The following is a 25,342-nucleotide window of genomic DNA, read 5'->3' as shown; positions in this document are numbered from 1 at the left end:
TTTCAGGAGTGATAACAGTCAATTCGTAAAATATAGACTATAATGAATGCAACTTTTTTATGCTGACGTGGCGGAATTGCGCATAGAACGCATTGCAGTTGTGCATGAGTAGTCTTGGGTGTGTGCGTGCGTGCGTGCGTGCGTGCGTGGGGTTGCCATATCGCCGTGTCGCTTTTCACGCGTGTCGTACGCGAATCTCGCGCGAATACTACGCCGGTAGCACGTCCGACACGCGTTGCAGGGAAACCGCAGCCACGCACCGTCACGAGAAACCCCCCACCCCCACCCACTCTCCCCACGCACCTCCCTCACCCCTCCCTCACCCACGCACACCTCTCTTTCCACGCATTCTAGTCCCGCTCACCTCACGGAAAGGATAGCCTGTTATGTACCTGCCGTGGCGCACGGAGCGCGCGCCACACTGCGTCGCCGTTTGCGCTCCGCGTGCGCGTGGGAGGCCACAGGAAAAGTTGCGCCCGGCTTCCCGGACAGGTGAGTGGAAATTCCACGCGGGCGGCGACACGCCGTATCCGTGATGCGGCGTGCGCGGACCTAACGCGCCGTGTCGTGTACGTGCGCGCTCCGCCTTGGATGGGGAGCTCTCTCCGTGGTGCTGAAAGTTTCCCACGCGTGGATTTTCCGGCTGTCTGAACAGAAGGAGCCTCTATTGCTATTCTTTACCGCTTGCTGGCAAGTCGTCCCGATGAACCGTCATTACGTCTATTTTAAATTGAATGTGAATTCGTGTGTGTCTAAGAACTCGAGATTAGTATATTAGAAAAAGAGAAAAAAAAGAAGGAAAAAGAGAGAGAGAGAGAGAGAGAAAGAGAGCATTAAAGCAAAAATATTAGAAAAAGAGAAAAGAAGAAAAAAGAGGAAGAGAGAGAGAGAGATGGATAAAGCAAGAGAGAGAAAGAGAGAGAGAGGTAGGGAGAGAGAGACATAGCAAAAATGATATCGGAAAAAGAGAAAAGAAAGAAGAAAAAATAGAGGAAGAGACAGAGAGAAAGTGAGAGAGAGGGAGAGGGAGAGAGCAATAAAGCAAAAATGATATTAGAAAAAGAGAAAAGAAAAGGAAAAGAGAGAGATAGAGAGAAAGAGAGCAATAAAGCAAAAATATTAGAAAGCAAAAAGAGAAAAGAAAGAAGGAAAAAGAGGAAGAGAGAGAGGGGGGGATAAAGCAAAAATGGTATTGGAAAAAGAGAAAAGAAAGGAGGAAAAGGATAAAGAGAGAGAGAGAGAGGGAGTGAGGGAGAGAGAGATATAGCAAAAATGACATCGGAAAAAGCAAAAAGAAAGAATAAAAAATAGAGGAAGAGACCGAGAGAAAGGGAGAGAGCAATAAAGCAAAAATGATATTAGAAAAAGAGAAAAGAAAGAAGGAAAAAGATAGGAAGAGAAAGAGGGAGAAAGAGCAATAAAGCAAAAATGATATTAGAAAAAGAGAAAAGAAAGAAGGAAAAGAGAGAGAGAGAGAAAGAGAGCAATAAAGCAAAAATATTAGAAAAAGAGAAATGAAAGAAGGAAAAAGAGAAAGAGAGAGAGAGAGGGGGATAAAGCAAAAATGGTATTAGAAAAAGAGAAAAGAAAGGAGGAAAAGGAGAAAGAGAGAGAAAGAGAGAGAGAGGGAGGGAGAGAGGTATGTAGCAAAAATGATGTCGGAAAAAGCAAAAAGAAAGAAGAAAAAATACAGAAAGAGACAGAGAGAAAGGGAGAGAGAGGGAGAGGGAGAGAGCAATAAAGCAAAAATGATATTAAAAAAAGAGAAAAGAAAGAAGGAAAAAGATAGGAGGAGAAAGAGGGAGAGAGAGCAATAAAGCAAAAATGATATTAGAAAAAGAAAAAAGAAAGAAGGAAAAAGAGAGGAAGAGAGAGAGGGGGGAGAAAGAGTGATAAAGCAAAAATGATATTGGAAAAAGAGAAAAGAAAGAAGGAATAAGAGAGGGAGAGAGAGTGATAAAGCCAAAAAAAGAGTTAAAAAGAAGGAAAGACTTTAATATATATAAAGAGAGAGCAGAGAAAGAAAAAGCGCAAAAAGGAGTAAGAAAGAGAGACCAAAAAAAGAGAGAGAAAATGAGAGAAAGGAAAAGCAATGGAAAAGAGAGTGTAGTAAACAAGAGAGGGAGAGAAAAGTAATATGCCTCCAGTTGCTTTGTCAACATCAAGTGGACATATTTCCAACCGCAGCTCATTTTCCTCTTGTGCTTCTCTGGTTGTTATCTGGTGGGCCGGATTGAAACACTCATCGGCCCACGCGCCGTACGTTTGACACCTGAAGATTACAATATGGAGTTTCTATCTTTGTTCCCGTTTTTCAGGTCTGTTCTCCCCCAAAAATCTCGTCCGTCTTTTGTCCGTTCTCCCTGGAAGTCGGCCACCCGTGTCCGAATCTCTCAATCGGATTCCCCGAATTGGATTTGGTCCATTCCGCTCGACAGTTTCTGGAAATGGGAGCCGAATTGTGAGGGGGGAGAAGGGGGGATAATGGGGGCAAGGCGGGGAGAATGGGTCCAGTACGGCTGAAATCGGCTCATCCGGCTTATTTTGGGATGCTTATCAGGAAGTCTGTTTCGAGTGGGACTTTCAGATTTGACTGTCTGATCCCATTGATGTGGAGGGGGAGTCCCTTGGATACGTGCTAGACCAGGGATGTGCAAACTACAGAGTGCAGGCCACACGGAGGGCTTCGGAATAGAGATTTCTTGTTCTTATTCCTTTTCCCCTCTTATTTTATCCATTTTTTTTCTTTTTTTTCTTTTTTTCTTGCTTGATTATTTTTTCTTTTTCTTCTTCTTTTTCATTTTTCTTAATGTTTTTCCTTGTTATTCATTTCCCCCTTTTTTATCTTTCTTTTTCTCCTATTTCTCTCTTTTTTGCTTTTCTTTCTTTATTTTTCTATTGCTCCCTTTTTCTTTTTCTCTAGATCTTATTTATTATTTTTCCCTTTTTTCTTTATTTTTCTTAGTTTTTCTCCTTTCCTTGTTCTTTTTTGTCCCTTTTTCTTTTTCCTCCTTTTGCCCCTTTCCCCATTCATTTTTCTTCTTGTTCTCTTTTCTCATCTTTTCTTTTTTCTTTTCTTTCTTCTTCTTTTTCCATGTTCCTCCTGTTTCCTGTCATTCATTCTTCCCTGTTTTTGTATCCCCCTTTTTCCTTCTTTTTCCCTTCTTGCTATATTCTTTTTTCTTATTTTTGTTCTCCTTTTTTTCTTATTGCTTCCTCTTTATTTCCCTTTTGTTGTTATTTGTTTCTGCCTCTTTTCTGTCTCTCTTTCTACTTTTCTCTTTTTCTCTTTCTTTTTCCCCATTTCTTGTTTTCTTCTTTGCAAAAGGCTCGACAAACATCGAGAAAAAAATGTGTTTTGCACAACTTTACTGTTTTTTTTCAGCGGCAGGTGCGCAAAATCTTTTTCTCTTTTGGGAAGAATTTATTTCGTAGAATAGTCGGCAGGCTGGAATTGAAGCAAATAACCACCACTGCGCCTCACTTTTTACTTTATTGATTTTTCGCAGCGTTAAGTCAATCGTCTGTCTCATACTTTTTCCAACAAAGAACACATTTGTCAGGAACCGGAACAGGATCAGGACCCAAACGCGTGACGTTTCTCACACAAGCCTTTTATTTTACGGGAAATGGGGAGTCATGCACGTTAGGCAGCGGTCTGCCGTGGAATGACAGGAAGCCAGAGGCCGACGAGATCGATAACAATTGCCCGAGGTGATATCGGACAGATGGGGTCGATACCGGACAGGACGGGACAGGCAGGATAGATGATGAAACAGGATATCGAAAATAAACGGGACAAAACTAGACGGAAACAAAACTGGAAACCGAAATTAAACAGGACAAACAAAAGCAGGAATGAGGGTTGCAATGGGGCTTTTAAATAAAGTCTGCATTTTCAGAATAGGGTTTTAAAGTAGGCTTTTGGTCTAAAAATAGGATTTAAAATGATTCTTTCAACTACGGAAGGGTTTTAATGTAGGATTTTGTCTCAAACTGTGTTCAGAGTAGAAAACTAAAAATTAGGGTTTCAATCGGGCTTTACAAATAAAGCTACGGTTCAAAAGTAGGGTTTTAAAGTAGGATTTGGTCTCAAACTGTATTCAGAGTTGAAAACTAAGAATTAGGGTTTCAATTAGGCTTTCAAACAAAAAGCTACGGTTCAAAAGTAGGGTTTTAACGTACGATTTAGTCTCAAACTGTATTCAGAGTTGAAAACTAGAAATTAGGGTTTCAATTAGGCTTTTAAAATAAGGGTACGGTTCAAAAGTAGGGTTCTAAAGTAGAATTTTGTCTCAAACTGTATTCCAGGCTTGAAAACTAAAAATTAGGGTTTCAATCAGGCTTTGAAAATAAAGCTATGGTTCAAAAGTAGGGTTTTAAAGTAGGATTTGGTCTCAAACTGTATTCAGAGTTGAAAACTAGGAATTAGCGTTTCAATTAGGCTTTTGAACAAAAAGCTACGGTTCAAAAGTAGGGTTATAAAGTAGGATTTTGTCTCAAACTGTATTCAGAGTTGAAACTAGAAATTAGGGTTTCAGTTAGGCTTTTAAAATAAAGGTACGGTTCAAATTCAGTTTTTAAAGTAGGGTTTTTGACTCTAGCTTGGGTTTTAAAACCAGGTTTCAAAGTAAGGTTTGAAAGGAGTAATACGGGTTCAAATATAGTTTTTAAGGTAAGACGAGGGTTAGAACGAAACCCAAATGAACCTAAAAGGATCCGTGTGACCCAATTTGGGTTCTTTTGGACTCGGGCATTTGATTTTTCTCACATGAATTGATTTATTTGACAAATGTGACACAACGGCGGAAGAAGTCACTGGAGACGTGAAAAGGCCCGCGGGCGTTCTCCGATTGATTCCTTTTTTATTGTTTCTATCACTGTCCTCGCCTTTGATTGAAAAGGAATGCCCCCCCCCCCCCGTTTTTGATTGAAAAGTATACCCCCCCCCCTGGAGAGCAAAGTGACGGATATTCCCGCCGGCGGCGCGTCGCTAGCGTCGACACGCTATTACGCTACGATTACGCAAAGGAAACGGCGGAAAGTCGATGAGTCACGTCCGCCGGGAATCGCTACGGCGTTTTCCCGGCAGGTACCAGAGGCTCACCGACGGATTAGCATGCCTTTCGATTCCCCTACCGGGGGATTAGCACGTGTAGCCGCGACTTTTCATTTCTTCCCCGGCAGACGAGCGTGTCGAAACGAAACGTTCACATCCCGCGTCGATGGATTAGCATGTTTAACCGAGTTTTTCAATTCCCGCATTGGTGCATTAGCGTGTGTAACACAGACTTTTGATATATGCACCGAGAAATTAGCATGTGAAAGTGTGAGTTTCAATTCCCCCCATCGGTGAACTAGCATGTCTAACCAAAATTTCAGATCCTCCACCTGCAAGTTAGCGTGTTTAACCAGGATTTTCAATTCCCACACTTGTATATTAGCATGTTAACCACAATTTCAATTCCTCCACTGGCAGATTAGCATGTGAAAGTGTGAGTTTCAATTTCCCCATCGGTAGACTAGCATGTCTAACCAAAATTTCAGATCCCCCACCTGCAAGTTAGCGTGTTTAACCAGGATGTTCAATTCCCAGATTGGGGCATTAGCATGTAAAACTGCGACCTTTGATATCCTCACCGAGAAATTAGTTTATGAAAGCGTGAGTTTCAATTTCCCCATCGGTAGACTAGCATGTCTAACCAAAATTTCAGATCCCCCACCCACAAGTTAGCATGTTTATCCAGGATTGTCAAACCCCACATTGGTGCGTTAGCATGTGAAACGGCAACTTTCGATATCCTTACCGAGAAATTAGCATGTGAAAGTGTGAGTTTCAATTCCCCCACCGGTGGACTAGCATATATACCCAAAATTTTAGATCCCCTACCTGCAAGTTAGCATGTTTAACCAAAATTTTCACGTCCCGCATCGATGGATTAGCATGTTTAACCGAGAGTTTCAATTCCTGCATTGGTGCATTAGCGTGAGTAACGCTAACTTTAGATATCCTCACCGAGAAATTAGCAGGTGAAAGTGTGAGTTTCAATCCCCCCACCAGTGAACTAGCATGTCTAACCAAAATTTCAGATCCTCCACCTGCAAGTTAGCGTGTTTAACCAGGATTTTCAATTCCCACACTTGTATATTAGCATGTTAACCACAATTTCAATTCCTCCACTGGCAGATTAGCATGTGAAAGTGTGAGTTTCAATTTCCCCATCGGTAGACTAGCATGTCTAACCAAAATTTCAGATCCCCCACCTGCAAGTTAGCGTGTTTAACCAGGATGTTCAATTCCCAGATTGGGGCATTAGCATGTAAAACTGCGACCTTTGATATCCTCACCGAGAAATTAGTTTATGAAAGCGTGAGTTTCAATTTCCCCATCGGTAGACTAGCATGTCTAACCAAAATTTCAGATCCCCCACCCACAAGTTAGCATGTTTATCCAGGATTGTCAAACCCCACATTGGTGCGTTAGCATGTGAAACGGCAACTTTCGATATCCTTACCGAGAAATTAGCATGTGAAAGTGTGAGTTTCAATTCCCCCACCGGTGGACTAGCATATATACCCAAAATTTTAGATCCCCTACCTGCAAGTTAGCATGTTTAACCAAAATTTTCACGTCCCGCATCGATGGATTAGCATGTTTAACCGAGAGTTTCAATTCCTGCATTGGTGCATTAGCGTGAGTAACGCTAACTTTAGATATCCTCACCGAGAAATTAGCAGGTGAAAGTGTGAGTTTCAATCCCCCCACCAGTGAACTAGCATGTATAACCAAAATTTCAGATCCCCTACCTGCAAGTTAGCATGTTTAACCAGGATTTTCCATTCCCACAGTCGTGTATTAGCAGGTTTATTCACATATTCAATTCCGCCACTGGCAGATTGGCATGTGTAACCCTGACTTTCGATTCTCCGACCGGTAGACTAACCGGGACTTTCGCATTCCCCAACAGCGAGTTAGCATGTGTAACTACAATTTCAAATCTCCCACTGTCAAATTACCATGCATTGCCACAACTTTCAATTGCCTGCATGTGCAGCCGCAACTTTCAATTCCCCATTGGAGATTAGCATGTCTAACTGTGACTTTCAATTCCCCCACTGGCAAATTAGCATGTGTAACTGCAACTTTTGATTCCAGTGTGGTTGTGACATTCAATTCACCTCCTGGCACCTTAGTATGTTTAACTGCAACTTTCAATGCTTCTACCAGAGGATTAGCATGTGTAACCGCTATATCAATTCCTTCAAGGATGGATTAGTATATTCAACCACACACTTTTTCCCCCCACTATTGGATTAGCATGTTTCACGGTAGCATGTTTAACCTTAAATTTCCTCCAGCTCATTAAACAGTCTGACCACAATTTCAATTCCTCTGCCGGCTGATTAGCATGTGTAGCCATGGCTTCCAGTACCTGCTTTTGTAATTGTGATACACCAACAGTGTATTAGCATATGAAACTGCGGCTTTTAGTTCCCACGTCACCCTACTAGCATGCGTGGTGACTATTTTCAATTCCTGCGCTGGTAGATTAGCATATGTAGCCATGATTTTCAACACTGCCCAACATATTAGCATGTTTAAATGCAAATGGGACCTCTTCATCAATTGATTTGCATGTTTTTGCAGGCGTAACTGAGATTTCAATTCCTCCACCGGCAGAATAGTATTTGTGACCACGACTTTCAATTCCCACACTGGAGATTAGTATGTGTAACCATTTCTTTCAAATCCTTCAACCCAAACGTTCCCATCCCCCATTGGCGAGTTAGCATGTTTACCCTGGATTTTCAATTCCTACAAGTACCCTTCCGGAGGATCACCATGTGTAGCCGCTGTTTTCAAATATTGCATGTGTTACCACAACTTCAATTTCTCCACTGGCAGAATAGTATTGATAACCATTACTTTCAAATCCTACATTGGAGGATGAATATGTCTAACCAATACTCTCAATTTCCCCACCGATGGATTAGCCCGTGTAATCCTAATTTCAATTCCCTTTCTTAAAATTAGCATGTGTAAGACTTTAAATTCTTGCAGGCTTAACTTTGATTTCCATATCTCCAGAATAGCATTTGTAACCACAATTTCAATTCCCTTTCCTGAGGAGTAGCATTTGTAGCTGCTACATTCAAATCCCGGATGTGTAACCATGATTTCAATTCCTCCACTGGCAGAATAACATTTGTAACCACGGCTCTAGGGTACCACACCAAAGATGAGTATGTGTAACCATTACTCTCAATTTCCCCACCGATGGATTAGCCCATGTAACCACAATTTCAATTCCCTTTCTAAAAATTAGGATGTGTAGCCAAGACTTTTAATTCTTGCGATTTCAATTTATCCATTGACTTTGAAATCCTGCTGTTCCTAGCTGTTCTGATCCTGTATGAAGAGAGCTAGCTAGCCTCTAATACGCTCATCAAGGATGCTAGGTAGGCTGTAAGGCTATATTGCTAGTCAAGCTAATTATCACATGTCCCCTTTAAGAGAGGAGCTAGCAACTCTTAAGGTGGTTAGCCTGTGTTTTTTAGCATTAGCATGGAAAAAAACTGGAGTTAGCATCTCTTAAATTTGGTGGAGATTATACAAAGGGTGGCTAACACTGTAAAGAACATTGAAAAAATAGGTTTTATTGCCACTCACGTTTTAGCGCTCATGCTAACAGAGTGGATGTTGCTTTTTCATGTTTGATTGATGTTAGCATTTTAAGCATTTCGAGTTTTAAACATTAGAATTTGAATGTTCTTATTTTATTGAGAACAATGGAGTAAACATTGAATGCTAGGAGATTAGATGTGGCACTCCTGAGATAAAGACTTTAAAGGGACAGTGCATATTATTCCTGGCCTCCTTGTGGCTGCCCTTCTTTTCTCTTTTATTTCTTTTATTTCTTTTTTCCTTTATTCGTATTTCTTTTGCCTCCTATCTTTTCTTTTTATGTTCATTTTCTTCTTTTGTTCTCTTTTGTTTCTTTTATTTTCTTTTATTTTTTTTCCCTTTACCATTTATTCCCTTTTCTCTTTTTAGACTTTTGTTCCTTTTCCCCCTCATTTATTTCTTTTTTTTCCTGTTTTCACCTTCTATCTTCTCTTTTTATGTTCATTTTTTCTTCCTTCTTTGACTTATTCCCTTCTTTTCTTTTCATGATTTCCTTCTTTCATTTTTTTCTTGGTTTTTTTTCTATTTGTCCATTTTTTTCTTTCTTTTTTTTCCTTTAACTCTGTTATGTTTTCCCCCTTGCAAGATGTCGCGTTCTGGTGACTTTTACTCTCCGTAGTTTGTCATCTTCTTTGTACTGTGTAGCACTCATATCGAGTGAATGATGCAAAGTGGTGAAGGAATACACACTGTCCCTTAAAGCAAAAAAGCTTTAAAACATATCTAGATAAATCGGGCAAAATTTTGACAAGGTAGTGTTTGGAGACCGGTTGTAAGTGTATCCAGTTGTAGAGCAGCATTTGATAACGTTTCTATAGTTTGTATGCTTCCTTGGGTTTTGTAGCACTCTTCTCTTTATTCCTCCCTTTCTCTCTCTTGCTCCCTTGCTTTATTTTTTCTCTCTCTTTCTCTAACTATTTATTTTTCTTTATTCCTCCCACTCTCCGTTTCTCTCCCCTTTTTCCATTCATTTATTTCTCTCTTTTAGTTTTTCTTTCTCTTCTACTCATTGCTTTTTTTCTCAGTTTCTCTTTCTTACTCCCTTTATTTCTCCCTCTCCTTCCCATGCTGACTGTTTTTTGCTTTCTTTCTCTCTCTGTCTTTTCCTCTTCTCTCAATCTTTTGATCTTTCTCTTTCTCACTTTCTTTTTTTCTCCTTTCCTTTTTGCTTTTCTTTCTTGCTTCCTTGCTTTCTTCTCCTCTTTTTCAATCTCTCTCTTTCTATTGTGCTCTCTCCATTTCTCTCATTATTTCTCCTTTTTTATATCTCTCTTACTTTGTCTCTATCTCTTACTCGGTCGATCTTGTAATCGCTCTCTTTTTATCGCTCTCTTTCCCTCCCTCTCTCCTTCTTTCTTTTTCTCTCTCGTTCTCTCTCTCTCTCTCTCCTTCTATTGCTGTTTTTTCTCTTTCTTTCCCTCTGTCTTTTCCTCTTCTCTCAATCTTTTGGTCTTTCTCACTTTCTTTCTTCCTTTCTTTTTGTTTTCTTTCTTGCTTTCTCACTGTCTTTTTGTTCCTCTCTTTCCTTTTTTCAATCTCTCTCTTTCCACTGTGCTCTCTCTTTTTCTCTCACTATTTCTCCCTTATTATATCTCTTACCTTGTCTCTCTCTCTTACTTGGTCTCCCTTGTAATCACTCTCTGTTTATTGCTCTCTTTCTCTCTCTCTCTCTCTTTGTCAATCTCTTTCTCTTCTCTTTTCTTTTCTTTTCTTTTTTTTTTCTCTTCTCTTCTCTTCTCTTCTCTTCTCTTCTCTTCTCTTCTCTTCTCTTCTCTTCTCTTCTCTTAATCCTACTAGTCGGGCCCCCGTGAGATTGTTTTCTTTTAGCACGCCGCCCCCAGCTATAATGAGTTTGACACCCCCGCCTTAGCACGCGATTGACAGGTGGGGCCAACCTGGCCGCTCCCCCCTCGAAACCCCCCATAATCCCCCCAGCCATATTTGCAATATTTCTATGCTACGCTCGATCGAGCTTCTTTAATGTAGTGCACGCAAAGAGACTGCCGTGTAAGTAAGACCGATGAGTGTGTCAAGGTAACCCGAACCGACACCCCTCCCGCCTTTTATTCCCCCTCCTTCCACCTCTAGCCACCCATCCCCCCCGTTTGCACATTGGAACGACCTCAAGCGTTTCAGGGGATCGGTAGCCTGCGGCGCCGGCCGACACCATCCGGGTTTTCTCCTGTTTTCCCTGCAGAATATCAGGCGGAATGCGGCCGGCTCACAGTCAATGGAAGCGGCTCCCCTCGATTCCGCCGGGAATGTGAAAACACACGGAATGGAGAATTCGGTTTATATAGCTGTCAGAGAATTGACATCATAAATGAAGACGCAACAAAATATTTCCATGAGGGGAGCCGCTTCGATTACATGGAAGTCGGCTGCATTCCGTCCAATTATGGCCCAATTATTTATTTTTTTCTTACATTGCAAAACGAGTCCAGTTTATTTAGGGCTGCGTAAACTACACTATTTTTTCTTGAATGTTTAACGAAAGCTTCCAAGCTTTATAGCTTAGCTAGCACCCTCGCTAAAAGAATTAGAGGCTAGCTAGCTCCTTTAATACAGCTAGGCTAGGACACTACCTCAAAAATCAAAGGGAACAAATGCTAGTTAGCTTTCTAGCTACAGGCTAACTTGCGGTCAGGGTTTGGTTGCCTGACTAGCATTGTAGCTTTTGACGGCTACATAGCACCCTTGCTAATAGCGTTAAAGGCTAGCTAGTTCTCTTAATACATCATCTAAACAGCTAGGCTAGCACATGATCTCAAAATGTGAAGCCAATAGGCTAACTAGCGGTCAGGATTTGGTTGCCTGACTAGCATTGGAGCTTTTGACAGCTACCTAGCACCCTTGCTAATACCATTAAAGGCTAGCTAGTTCTCTCAATACATTATCTAAACAGCTAGGCTAGCACACGATCTCAAAATGTGAAGGCGACAGGCTAACTAGCGGTCAGGGTTTGTTTGCCTGACTAGCAGTGTAGCTTTTGACGGCTACCTAGCACCCTTGCTAATAGCGTTAAAGGCTAGCTAGTTCTCTTAATGCATCATCTAAATAGCTAAGCTAGCACAATATCTCAGAATGTGAAGGCAATAGGCTAACTAAATATCAGGGTTTGGTTGCTTCGCTAGTAATGGAGATTTACAGGCTACCTATCACCAATGCTAACTGGTTTAAAGACTTGCTAACCCCATGATCCATACAGCTAAGCTAGCACCCTAGCTTAAAACTTGAAAGGGACACAGGTTAACTATTTCCAGGGTAAGAATCTTGACAGCAACATAGCTTGCTCGTAGTATTACAGGCTAGCTAGCTCTCTTAACTCCATATTCTATAAAGTGTTATTAGCATGCGGGGAGCCGCTTCCACGGAAGTCGGCTGCATTCCGTCCGGCAATAACACAGCGATTAAGCTAACAAATTTGAGATGGATCCAGCTCTGTTTTTTAAGGCGTCTCCTCTTTTTTTTTTTTTTTTTTTCAAATCTCGCCGTCCCGTTTTGCATCTCGCTCAAAAGTGTCAGGTGGATCAGGCCGGCCCAATTTACGGCGCTAAACCAACAAGGCGGAGACGGTAATTGCCAATTTGACTTTGCCGCAAACGCTTGAGGAAATGAGTTCCGCGCGCGTGCTCTTGAATTTGCCACAATACAAAAAAGAAATGACAGAACACGGAGGCGGACGCAAATCATGCAAATGAGGGTCCCGGGTGACCCCCGAATTTTCAATCAGACGCCACTTGGGAGGAAAATTCGAAGGAATTTGATTCACGCTTTGAATACGTTTGGATTTTCTATCGAGGTTGTGGCGCAACTTGGTCGTGTATCCTCGCGACTTCTACAAAATGAAAGCAAGGCACTGGAGAGCATAGCTTGCTGGAAATATTCTGAGAATCAATGTTCCTCAACAAATACATTTTCTTTTTTATATAAAAGTAAAAGTGCACCTTGGTCGTGTCTCCTCTCTAACTCTTCGTAATGGTAGCAAGGCACTGGAGAGCCTCGCTTGTTAGAAAGATTCAGAGCATTTATGTTTATCAATAGAATATATTTTCATTTTCTATAAAAGTAGTTGTGAAACTTGGTCGTGTCTCCTCTCTAACTTTTCGTAAGGGTAGCAAGTCACTGGAGAGCCTAGTTTGTTAGAAAGATTCTAAGCATTTATGTTCCTTAATAAATGATATCTGAATTTTCATAGAGGTTGTGGCGCAACTTGGTCGTCTCTCCTCTCTAACTCTTCGTAATGGTAGCAAGGCACTGGAGAGCCTAGCTTGTTAGAAAGATTCTAAGCATTTATGTTTATCAATAGAATATATTTTCATTTTCTATAAAAGTAGTCGTGAAACTTGGTCATGTCTCCTCTCTATCGCTTCGTAATGGCAGCAAGGCACTGGAGAGCCTAGCTTGTTAGAAAGATTCTGAGCATTTATGTTTATCGATAGAATATATTTTCATTTTCTATCAAAGTAATAGTGAAACTTAGTCGTGTCTCCTCTCGACCTCTTCATAATGGTAGCAAGGCACGAAAGAGCTTGTTGGAAATATTCTGAGAATTAATTTTCCTCGAAAAATATAGTTTCATTTTCTATTGAAGTAGTAGTGCAACTTGGTCGTGTCTCCTCTCGACTTCTTCAAAAGGAAAGCAAGGCACTAAATAGACTAGCTTGTTGGAAATATTCTGAGAATTAATGTTCCTCAACAAATATATTTTCATTTTCTATAGAAGTATTAGTGCAACTTGGTCGTGTCTCCTCTCGACTTCTTCAAAAGGAAAGCAAGGCACTAAATAGACTAGCTTGTTGGAAATATTCTGAGAATTAATGTTCCTCAACAAATATATTTTCATTTTCTATAGAAGTATTAGTGCAACTTGGTCGTGTCTCCTCTCGACTTCTTCAAAAGGAAAGCAAGGCACTAAATAGACTAGCTTGTTGGAAATATTCTGAGAATTAATGTTCCTCAACAAATATATTTTCATTTTCTATAGAAGTATTAGTGCAACTTGGTCGTGTCTCCTCTCGACTTCTTCAAAAGGAAAGCAAGGCACTAAATAGACTAGCTTGTTGGAAATATTCTGAGAATTAATGTTCCTCAACAAATATATTTTCATTTTCTATAGAAGTATTAGTGCAACTTGGTCGTGTCTCCTCTCTAACTCTTCGTAATGGTAGCAAGGCAATGGAGAGCTTAGCTTGTCAGAAAGATTTTGAGCATTTATGATCCTCAATAGAGTATATTTTCATTTTGTATAGAAGTAGTAGTGAAATTTGGTTGTGTCTCCTGTCAACTTCTTCTTTAAAACGAAAGCAAGGCACTGGAGGGCCTAGCTTGTTGGAAATATTCTGAGAATTAATTTTCCTCAAAAAATATATTCTTATTTATAGAAGTAGTAGTGCAACTTGGTCGTGTCTCCTCTTGACTTCTTCAAAGGAAAGCAAGGCACTAAATAGACTAGCTTGTTGGAAATATTCTGAGAATTATTGTTCCTCAAAAATATGTTTTCATTTTCTATAGAAGTAGTAGTGTAACTTGGTCGTGTCTCCTCTCGACTTCTTCAAAACGAAAGCAAGGCACTAAAGAGCCGAGCTTGTTGGAAATATTCTGAGAATTCATTTTCCTCGAAAAATATATTTTCATTTTCTATTGAAGTAGTAGTGCAACTTGGTCGTGTCTCCTTTCGACTTCTTCAAAAGGAAAGCAAGGCACTAAATAGACTAGCTTGTTGGAAATATTTTGAGAATTAATGTTCCTCAAAAATATGTTTTCATTTTCTATAGAAGTAGTCGTGAAACTTGGTCGTGTCTCCTCTCTAACTCTTCGTAATGATAGCAAGGCACTGGAGAGCCTAGCTTGTTAGAAAGAATATTTGCATTTATGTTCCTCAATAAAATATATCCGAATTTTCATAGAGGTTGTGGCACAACTTGGTCGTGTCTCCTCTCGACCTTTTTGTAAATTGTAGCAAGGCACTGGAGAGCCTAGCTTGTTAGAAATATTATGAGCATTTATGTGTCTCAATAGAGTATATTTTCCTTTTTGAATAGAAGTAGAAGCGCAACTTGGTTGTGTCTCCTCTCGACTTCTTTATAACAGGAGCAAGGCACTAAAGAGCTTAGTTTGTTAGAATGATTTAAAGCATTTATGCTCCTCAACAGAATATATTGGAATTTTTTTATAGAGGTTGTGGCACAACTTGGTCGTGTCTCCTCTGGACTTCATCGTAGCAGGAGCAAGGCACTGGAAATTCCAGCTTTTTAGAAAGATTCTGAGCATTTATGTTTATCGATATAGAATATATTTTCATTTTCTATAAAAGTAGTGAAACTTGGTCGTGTCACCTCTCTGACTCTCCGTAGTGGGTTCTGACTCGGTCCTGTTTCCTGTTGGTATTTCCTGTCCGGTATTGTTCCTGTTTATTTTGTGCTGTTTAATATAGGTTTCTCTTTTTAATTTCGATTTCCTGTTTTAATATCAATCCTATCTGTCCCGTTGTTTATTATCGGTTTCCAGTTTCGTTCCCGTCTAGTTTGTCCTGTTTAATTTTGATACCCTGTTTTGATATCAATCCTTCCTGTCCCGTTGTTTATTATCGGTTTCCAGTTTCCTTCCCGTCTAGTTTGTCCTGTTTACTTTCGATATCCTGTTTTGATATCAATCCTGTCAGTCCAATTGTTTAATATCGGTTTCCAGTTTCGTTCCCGTCTAGTTCGTCCTGTTTTATTTCGATATCCTGCTTTGATATCTTTCCTGTCCGTCCCGTTGTTTAATATCGGTTTCCAGTTTCGTTCCCGTCTAGTTCGTCCTGTTTACTTTCGATATCCTGTTTTGATATCAATCCTGTCCGTCCCGTTGTTTAATATCGGTTTCCAGTTTCGTTCCCGTCTAGTTTGTCCTGTTTACTTTCGATATCCTGTTTTGATATCAATCCTGTCTGTCCAATTGTTTAATATCGGTTTCCAGTTTCGTTCCCGTCTAGTTCGTCCTGTTTACTTTCGATATCCTGTTTTGATATCAATCCTGTCCGTCCCGTTGTTTAATATCGGTTTCCAGTTTCGTTCCCGTCTAGTTCGTCCTGTTTACTTTCGATATCCTGTTTTGATATCAATCCTGTCTGTCCCGTTGTTTAATATCGGTTTCCAGTTTCGTTCCCGTCTAGTTCGTACTGTTTACTTTCGATATCCTGTTTTGATATCAATCCTGTCCGTCCCGTTGTTTAATATCGGTTTCCAGTTTCGTTCCCGTCTAGTTCGTCCTGTTTACTTTCGATATCCTATTTTGATATCGTACCTGTCTGTCCCGTCCTGTCCGCTATCGACCCCATCCGTCCGATATCTACTCGGGCAATTGGTAACGTGCATGACTCCCCATTTCCCGTAAAATAAAACCTTGTGTGAAAAACGTCACGCATTTGGGTCCTGATCCTGTTCCCGTTCATGACAGGCAGGAGAAAGAAAATTTCGTGCATCCCTCGTTTCAAGCAAAGGTTATGGTTGTAAAATCCGAATACGTTCAAATGAAGAGCAGCGGATGTAATCCGATTACAACGCCAGCGCTTCTTCGATTCGCCGAATGTACACACAAGCTATCGAAAAGTCACTTTTGCATAATTTAATTGGACGAGAAGCGAAAAGAGCTCCGGGCTGTCCGTCACAATGCTAATTAGCGCTAGCCTCGTTTATTTGTTTGGAATTAGCGCAAGCTAATTAGACGAAGGCAATTATTTGCTCGCCATCAATTGAGCTAGCTTACTTTTAATGTACATGTCCGTCGTCATGGCGATTCCACAATCCATTGAGAAAGTCCCGTTCGGTTCGAATCGATACGAGTAGGGTTTTGAATACAGGTTAGGGTTTTCAAGACGAGGTTTAGGTTCTGCATTTGCGATTGGAAATAAAGTACTTGGGTTGGGATAGAAATGGGTTAAGGTTTTCAAGCAAGGGTTAGGTTTCTAAGCCAAGTCCGCTCAGGTATTCGTATTAGGGTTTCAAATCCAGTTAGGGTTTTCAAGACGAGGTTTAGGGTTCGCATTTGCGATTGAAAAATAGGACTAGGGTTGGGTTTGAAACAAGAATTTAAAAAATGGGTTAAGGTTTTCAAGCAAGGGTCAGGTTTCCAAGCCGAGTCAGGTTGTCATAATAGGGTTTTGAATCCAGGTTGGGCTCTTCATGACAAGATTTAGGTTCTGCATTTGCAATTGAAAAAAGGACTAGAGTTGAGTTTCAAACAGGAATTTTAGGAATGGGTTAAGGTTTTTAAGCAAGGGTCATGTTTCCAAGCCAGGTCTGCTCAGGTTGTCATATTAGGGTTTTAAATCCAGGTTGGGATTTTTATGACAAAATTTAGGTTCCATATTTGAGATTCAGTCAGGTTTAGGCTTGAAATTTGGAATTTAAAGCAGGGCTGAGATTGATGATAAAACACTGAAGTTTGGGTTTCAAACAAGGATTTTAGAAATGGGTTCAGGTTTTCAAGCAAGGGTTGGCTTCCAAGCCAAGTCTGGTTAGGTTCTCACATTATGTTAAGGCTTTCAAGACGAGGTTTAGGAACCACATTTGGGATTCAGTCAGGTTTAGGATTGAAATTTGGAAATTAAGGCGGGGCTGCGATTGAAAAAAATGACTAGGGTTGGGTTTCAAACAAGAATTTTAGAAATAGGTTGAGGTTTTTAAGCAAGGGTTGTCTTCCAAGCCAAGTCTGGTTAGGTTCTCACATAATGTTAAGGCTTTCAAGTCAAGGTTAAGGTTCCACATTTGAGGTTCAATATATTTTAAGGGGTTGAAATGTGGGTCTTGAGGCAGGGCTGTGATTGAAAAAAAGGACTGGAGTTGGGTTTCAAACAAGGATTTTAGGAATGGGTTAAGGTTTTCAAGCAAGGGTTAGGTTTCCAAGTCAAGCCTGCTCAGGTTGTCATATTAGGGTTTTAAATCCAGGTTGGGCTTTTCATGACAAAGTTCAATTCCACATTTGAGGTTCAATCTATGTCAGGGGTTTTAAGGCAGCCCCGAAATTGAAAACAAGGATTTTGAGGTACAGGTCAAGGCTTTCAAGCAAGGGTTGGGCTCCTGGGTTCCACATTTGAGGTTCAATACATGTCATGATGTGGGCTTTAAGGCAGGGCTGAAATACAAAAAAGGACTTGGGTTGGGTTTCAAACGATGATTACAGGCACGAATTTAGATTTTCAAGCTGGTCTCCCAAGCCAATTCTGGTTAGGTTCTCATATGAGGGTTTTAAATCAAATTTTAAGACTTTCAAGACAAGGTTATGGTTCCAAATTTGAGGTTCAATGTATGTTAGGGATTTAAATTTGGGTTTGAAATTTAAGCTGAGTTTGGAAAAAAAGGACTATGGTCGGGTTTCAAGCAAGGATATCAGGCACAGGTTAAGGTTTTCAAACAAGGGTCAGGCTTTCGGCGGAACTTGACGTGTTCGTGATTTATCCCGTGTATTTTATGCAAACGTCAATGCGAAACACGCTCTAACGAGAGCGCGCCGCCTAAATCAAAGAATCATCCATCTGTCCCCGTTTATTCTAATCAGGCCCGATGGGTCAGGCTCTCGGTCCGGCCATAGAGCTCATCCATCACCGGCCGCCAGAAAAAAACCGGATTTTAATTCTTTACCGATGGCGCCCGTCACAAGATGGATGGCTTCCCCGAAACGAAATGTCTATCGCCACTGGTGGTGTGGAGGGGTATTGCGTCCCCTGGTTGGCCCCCGAGTCATCTGTGTTATTGCGGTTGGGAACGAAGGACACGACTGGATTGTTGGCTTGACTTGGATGACCAGAGGAGGCGCTGTTTTTTGGCACAAAGCTAAAATATACAAGCTATGGAAATTCTAATCTTATCAACAACACTAGATTTGGAGAATTCTGTTCATCCAGAAGAAGTTCCTCATGACGGATATACGACACAATGTTTCTTCAGATCTACAAAGTTCATGCAGAGTCGACTTGTCTTCCACAATATTCCCCCTTTTGATATGCCAAAATCATCCAGAAAACTTTTTTATGTTTTTGTTTTGATTTTTTTCATCTAAACGACTCCACAAAATAAGTTAATGCAGATTTTTGGGCATCAAAATGCGGTTAGCTCTCTGCTAAGAAACAGACAAAGATAATTCAAAATATAAATCAGTCAGCATTTGAGTTTTGTCATGGTTGCCATGGCGCCCAATTGGCCCCGCCCGTGTAGCGCCAGCTGCGGCTCATTGGCTTTCCTTCTCTTAAAGCTCAGTGCTCTCATTTTTTTCCTTTGTCAGTCCGTCAATGAACCTCTGACCCGCAAGATGTGGGTTCTGACTCGGTCCTGTTTTCCTGTTGGTATTTCCTGTCCAGTGTCGTTCCCATTTATTTTTGTCCTGTTTGATTTCAGTTTCCAGTTTTGTTCACGTCTAGTTTTGTCCTCTTTATTATTTTCTTCAGTTTTCGTTCCCGTCTAGTTTGTCCTGTTTATTTTCAATATCCTGTTTCATTATCAATCTTGTCCGTTCCGTCCCGTCCGGTATCGAACCCATCTGTCCGATATCAACTCAGACAATTGGAATCGATCTCGTCGGCCACTGGCTTCCTATCATTCCGCGCCTAACGTGCATGACTCCCCATTTCCCGTAAAATAAAAGGCTTGTGTGAGAACGTCACATGTTTGGGTCCTGATCCTGTTGGTATTTCCTGTCCGGTATTGTTCCAATTATTCGTGTCCTGTTTAATTTGGCTTTCCAGTTTTGTCTGCATCTTACCATGCCAGACTGTTGCCTAACGTGCATGATTTCCATTATTCCATAAAATCAAAGGCTTGTGTAAGAACGCCACGCGTTTGGGTCCTGATCGCTGAAAATAACAATAAAGTTGTGCACAAGACTCAAAATGAGCGAAACCCTTTTTTTCCTCAATGCTTTGTCGAGCCTTTTGCGAAGAAAAAAAAATGGGGAAAAGAGAAAAAGAGATAAGTAGAAAAAAAATGGGGAAAAGAGAAAAAGAGATAAGTAGAAAAAAAAAGGGGAAAAGAGAAAAAGAGATAAGTAGAAAAAAAATGGGGAAAAGAGAAAAAGAGATAAGTAGAAAAAAAATGGGGAAAGAGAAAAAGAGATAAGTAGAAAAAAATTGGGAAAAGAGAAATAGAGATAAGTAGGAAAAAAAATGGGGAAAAGAGAAAAAGAGATAAGTAGAAAAAAATGGGGAAAAGAGAAAAAGAGAAAAGTAGGAAAAAAAATGGGGAAAAGAGAAAAAGAGATAAGTAGAAAAAAAAAGGGGAAAAGAGAAATAGAGATAAATAGGAAAAAAAATGGGGAAAAGAGAAAAAGAGATAAGTAGGAAAAAAATGGGGAAAAGAGAAAAAGAGATAAGTAGAAAAAAAAGGGGAAAAGAGAAATAGAGATAAATAGGAAAAAAAATGGGGAAAAGAGAAAAAGAGATAAGTAGGAAAAAAATGGGGAAAAGAGAAAAAGAGATAAGTAGAAAAAAAATGGGGAAAAGAGAAATAGAGATAAGTAGGAAAAAAAATGGGGAAAAGAGAAAAAGAGATAAGTAGAAAAAAAAATGGGGAAAAGAGAAAAAGAGATAAGTAGAAAAAAATGGGGAAAAGAGAAAAAGAGATAAGTAGGAAAAAAAATGGGGAAAAGAGAAAAAGAGATAAGTAGGAAAAAAAATGGGGAAAAGAGAAAAAGAGATAAGTAGAAAGGGAGAAAGAAAAGGGGGAAAATAACATGAAAAAGGAAAGAAAGACGAAGCAATAAGAAAAAAGGACAAGAAAAGAGGAGAACAAAAATAAGAAAAAATAATATAGCACAAAGGGGAAACGAAAAAAAACGGGAAGAATGAATGACAGAAAACTGTTGAAACATAGAAAAAGAAGAAGAAAGTAAAGGGAAAAAGAAAGAATGAGGTAGATGAGATCCGGTTCTGGTTCCCTGACAGTTTGTCTTCTATTACAATTTCAGCATCAGGGACACCAATTCCCATCAACAACACCGTATTCGGACAAACCGAGCGTCCAGAAGTGTCTCAGTTGTCGTCCTCACTTATGTCTTTCTATCTGGACGCAAATTTCAGTCGGTCACATTCACTGGATTCCCGATGGCTTCCCGGAGGCCCGGGCTTTCATCAACACTCCAATTTTTGACACTAAGACTGGCGCAACGGAGCGCTCGCCGCCATCTCCCGCCCGGTAATTGGATATTTATCTGATGGCCGGTTTTGCCGTCTTTATCTCGGCCGATTATCGGGAAACTGCAGGTTAACCCGGTGCGAATGCGACGACCGTGCCGGCTGCCGGAGATCGGCCGGTTAAAGGACGAAGCGGCGTCCGAAATCTGATGGACGGCGAGGAACGAAAGGACGAAAGACAGAAAAGGAGAACGCCTCCTGTTTGTTAAAGAGAGCGGGTCGGCTGATAAGATGGGGGAGGGAGGTCAAGCTGCGGGAATAGAGTGTCCCGTTGTGTCGAAAAATGCTGCTACCGCCTGGAAAAGATGTTCCATTCGAGACTTGTTTTGAATGCCTGATAGAAAAGGCAAAATAAAAGAAATAGAATTCCAGAGTTACATACCGCCCGATCCCTCTACTTACAAATGTAACACGTAGCTTTGTAACCTGAAGCATTTATAAGTAGGGACGCCTCTTGAATGTAAATGGGTTAATCTGTTCCAAGCCCCACAAAAGTAGGATATCCATCCATTCCTTATCCTCAGTAGGGTCGCGGGAGTGCCGGAGCCCATCCCAGCCATCTTCGGGCAGTGGGCAGGGGACACCCTGAACCGATTGCCAGCCAATCGCAGGGCACACAGGGACAGACAATTCGCTCGCTCATTCCCACCTAGGGACAATTTGGACCGGCCAATCAAATGCATGTTTTTGGAACGGGGGAGGAAACCGGAGTGCCCGGAACAAATCCACGCGAGCACAGGGAGAACATGCAAACTCCCCACAGGAGGTTCGATCTCATGACCTCAGAGCTGTGCCGCACACACTCTAACCACTGTGCCGCCGTGCTGCCCAAAAGTAATATATTTTTTTTCATAAATAGCGATAGTAATACAAAAAAAAAACAAAAAAGAGCATTGAAACATGAAACAAATACATATTGAAATTACCGAGAGACATATGATGTAAAAAACAAAGAATACAGGAAATACTACCAATATTCATTTAGCTTTTTGGGGTTAGAAAATGCTTGGATTTTGGGTAAGGTGACTGAAAATGCTTGACATTTGGAGGAAGTGCTTGAAAAAAATGGTTTTGGGGTGAAGTACTTGGAAAAGCTTGAATCTTGGGTGAAGTGCTTGAAAATGCTTGAATTTTGGGTGAAGTGCTTAAAAATGCTTGAATGTCAATGGTGTGTTTTGGGGGTTAGGAAAATGTTTGGATTTTGGGTAAGGTGACTGAAAATGCTTGAAATTAGGAAGAAGTGCTTGAAAAAAAGCTTGAATTTTGTGTGAAGTGCTTAAAAAAGTTTGAAATTTGGGTGAAGTGCTTAAAAATACTTGAAATTCAATGGTGTGTTTTGGGGGTTAGGCAAATGCTCGGATTTTGGGTAAGGTGACTGAAATTGCTTGAAATTAGAAAGAAGTGCTTGAAAAAAGCTTGAATTTTGGGTGAAGTGCTTAAAAAAGCTTGACTTTTGGGTGAAGATCTTGAAAGTGCTTGAATTTCAATGTTGTGTTTTGGGGGTTAGGAACATGCTTGAATTTTGGATAAGGTGACTGAAAACGCTTGAAATTTGGGGAAAGTGCTTGAAAAAGCTTGAATCTTGGGTGAAGTGCTTGAAAAACTGTTTTTTGCCTGGCGTTTCTTGAAAAACTGATCCAATGACGTCTGCTTTATCCAGTAGATGTAGCGATACCCCGACTTGAGGCTTAATGGAATCTTGCTAAAATGTCTTTAATTTGGATACAATGATGGCTGCATCCTCCAACGTAGATATGTTTTCCGCCCTAAACGGCTCTGATAAAAGGTAAAATAAAGCATAAGGACTCCTTGAACTCAGTTGGGCATTTTCAACACAAACTTAATAGAGACAAATATAAAACTTTCAACTTTTTAAGGACACCTCTAACGACGCCTTTTATGTCATCTCCTGCAAGGCACTGTGTGTTTTTATACCTTTCTATTATGTCTTGCTTTAATTCAATAGCCAGAAAAAGTATCTTCCTCTTTTTTTCTCCATGTCCAATTTTCTCTCTATCTCACTTTCTTTCTCCCTTTATTTGTTTTCCTTAATTCTCCTTTTCACACTTTTTCTCGCTTCCTCTTTGTCTCTCTTTGTCTCTTCGCTCATTCTTTTGTCCCTCTCTTTCTCGATCCTCCTTCGTCCCTCTCATTGTTACTTTCTTTCACTATTTAATTCTTTCTCTTTTTTTCTGTTTCTTTCCGACTCCCTTCTTTTTCCTCTCTTTTTATCTCTCTCTCTCTCCTTTTCTCTTGTCTCCTTCTCTCTCCTATTTCTTTTCTTTCTTTTTCTCTCCCGCTTTCACAGTCACCTTTTGTCTCTATCTCACTTTCTTTCTCCCTTTATTTGTTTTTCCTTATTTCTCTTTATCACACTTTTTCACGCTTCCTCTTTGTCTCTCTCTCTCTCTCTTTTCTCATTCTTTTCTCCCTCTCTTTCTCGATCCTCCTTCGTCCCTCTCATTCTTACTTTCTTTCACTATTTAATTCTTTCTCTTTTTTCTGTTTCTTTCTGTCTCCTTACTTTTTTCTCTCTTTTTATCTCTCTCTCTCCTTTTCTCTTGTCTCCTTCACTCTCTTTCTATATCTTTTCTCATTCTTTTTCTCTCCCTCTTTCACGATCACCTTTTGTCTCTCTCGATCTCATTTTCTTTTTCCCTTTATTTGTTTTTCCTTATTTCTCGTTCTCACACTTTTTCTCGCTTTCTCTTTGTCTCTCTGACTCTATCTCTTCTCTCATTCTTTTCTCCCTCTCTTTCTCGATCCCATAGTTTTGCAAATCAGGCCTCTGTCTGTTCCAATTACAATCGTGTGCAGAAGATGAGGGAGCTTGTCCGGGATGCCCCATTTATGCCACATGGGTTGGACTGTCCACACCCCATGATCAAGCCTCTGGCTGATTGGTCCGCGCCGTGTTGGTGCAATTATCCCGATCGTCCTTCAAAACATTGGGAGAAGGGTGATAGGTCATCGTCTTTGCCCCCAGGTGAGGTGATTAAGTCATTGTTATCTACACAAACAAAGACACATGCCAAAGGAAATGCGGTTTCAACACCCGTCTAAAGAAATGTACTCAAGGCTGAGGTGACACAAAGTATTTTTGAGTATAAGTGGAATAAAACAGCGTATAAAATAGTATATAACTTCAACCCGTTTATGTTTTTGCTCCTCCGTCCCGGCCATCGACCAGTTTTTTCTCACTCTCGACATTGCCTTCGCTAAATTCCAGCGATCTGCTACCTGTGACCGACGATCCCCTGATCGTGGGTGCAAACCCTTTCCTTCTTCTAAATAAAGCTAACGCAATTGGGTCCCGTCTACGTTCCTGGTCCGTGACAGTATTTTTTTAAGAGATCCAGTTTTTTTCACCAAATCACATCGTGACTTATACCATAAGGGTGTCACGGTATTCAGGACACTAACCAAAACAGCATTAAAATGATTCATAAGTGAGTCAAAGGGGAAAGTACTGAGCCCTGGGGAACACCACAGGTAACACTATAGGGCTTAGAAGTCATTTCCTCGTATTTAACACAATGCGTCATATGTGAGAGGTAGGATCTGAACCATGAGAGGCGGTTCCTGAGAGACAATCCATTTTTCCAGACGATCTGTCTGGTAAATGAAATATTATAGGTAATATGTCCTTAATATTTACTGCTTGATGTGAAATTATATGATGGCTAAAGTGTCCCCCTGGTGGAGAAAACGAAACAAAAATGACTTTTCTTTTCTTGAGATGTTTTCCAAGATTGTTGTTGACGCCCAGTCTGCATTTTGTCTCGTCAGACCGATGCTCCGGGATGGCGTCCAAGTGAGCGTGGGCATGCGTGCCCTACCCTGGGGCCCCACGGCCTGGGGGGCCACAAGCCGGGTGGCCACGCCCCTCCTCCTGATGGCCCTCCTCCACCTGGTGCGCTCTCAAGAGGCGTCCTTGATTGCAGGTAAGACTTGTACAGTTTTACTTCTCGCTCCGCCTAATTCCTATCAAGACTTGACGAAAACTATATGGTTGTGAAAAGTTTGGATTTGATGCCCTGACTTTGAATTGTGTTCTCAGAATCTATGCTTGAAACCCTAATCGTGTTTTACGTATTTCCTATTTCTTGAAACCCCATTCTGAGACCGAAAATTGTTTGACACTTACATTTAGATTTGCTGCCCTTGAAATGGCCTTTTCTCAGTTTTGAAACCCTACTTTGAAACCCAGGACTTGCTAGAAACCTGCTTTCAGATTTGGATTTGCTGCCCTGTTGTCGAAGCGATACTTGAAGAAATATATTCAGGATCTATTAGGATTTACTGCCCCTGACCTTGAAATGTTCTGTGAAGCCCTAAACTTAAATATTTGCTTTGTCTTAAAACCCTACTTTGAAACCTAAACCTTGTATGACACCCTATCTATAATTGAAAATTTGAAACCCCTCTGCTTGAAACAACCTGCAGAATCTATACTTGAAACCTTAAACATAAGCATTTCATCTGTCTTG

The 25,342-nt window shown here is 40.7% G+C and overlaps 1 protein-coding gene across 1 annotated transcript in view; it reads left to right on the top strand.

Annotated features, from left to right (window-relative positions):
- Positions 1-351: 351 nt before the first annotated feature.
- LOC148358976 (roundabout homolog 1-like) overlaps positions 352-25,342 on the top strand; it is a 362,675-nt gene continuing 337,684 nt past the window's right edge. The window contains 2 exon segments of the mRNA XM_088345902.1: positions 352-492; positions 24,642-24,796. Coding sequence (XP_088202028.1) covers positions 24,646-24,796 — 151 coding nt within the window. The 5' untranslated portion in view covers positions 352-492; positions 24,642-24,645.

Source organism: Urocampus carinirostris, chromosome 10 (genome assembly GCF_059441175.1).
Source record: "Urocampus carinirostris isolate Australia breed hairy pipefish chromosome 10, RoL_Ucar_1.0, whole genome shotgun sequence".
Lineage (NCBI taxonomy): Eukaryota > Metazoa > Chordata > Actinopteri > Syngnathiformes > Syngnathidae > Urocampus > Urocampus carinirostris.
Note: the sequence above shows the minus strand (reverse complement) of the source record. Positions and strands in the feature narration are given on the sequence as shown.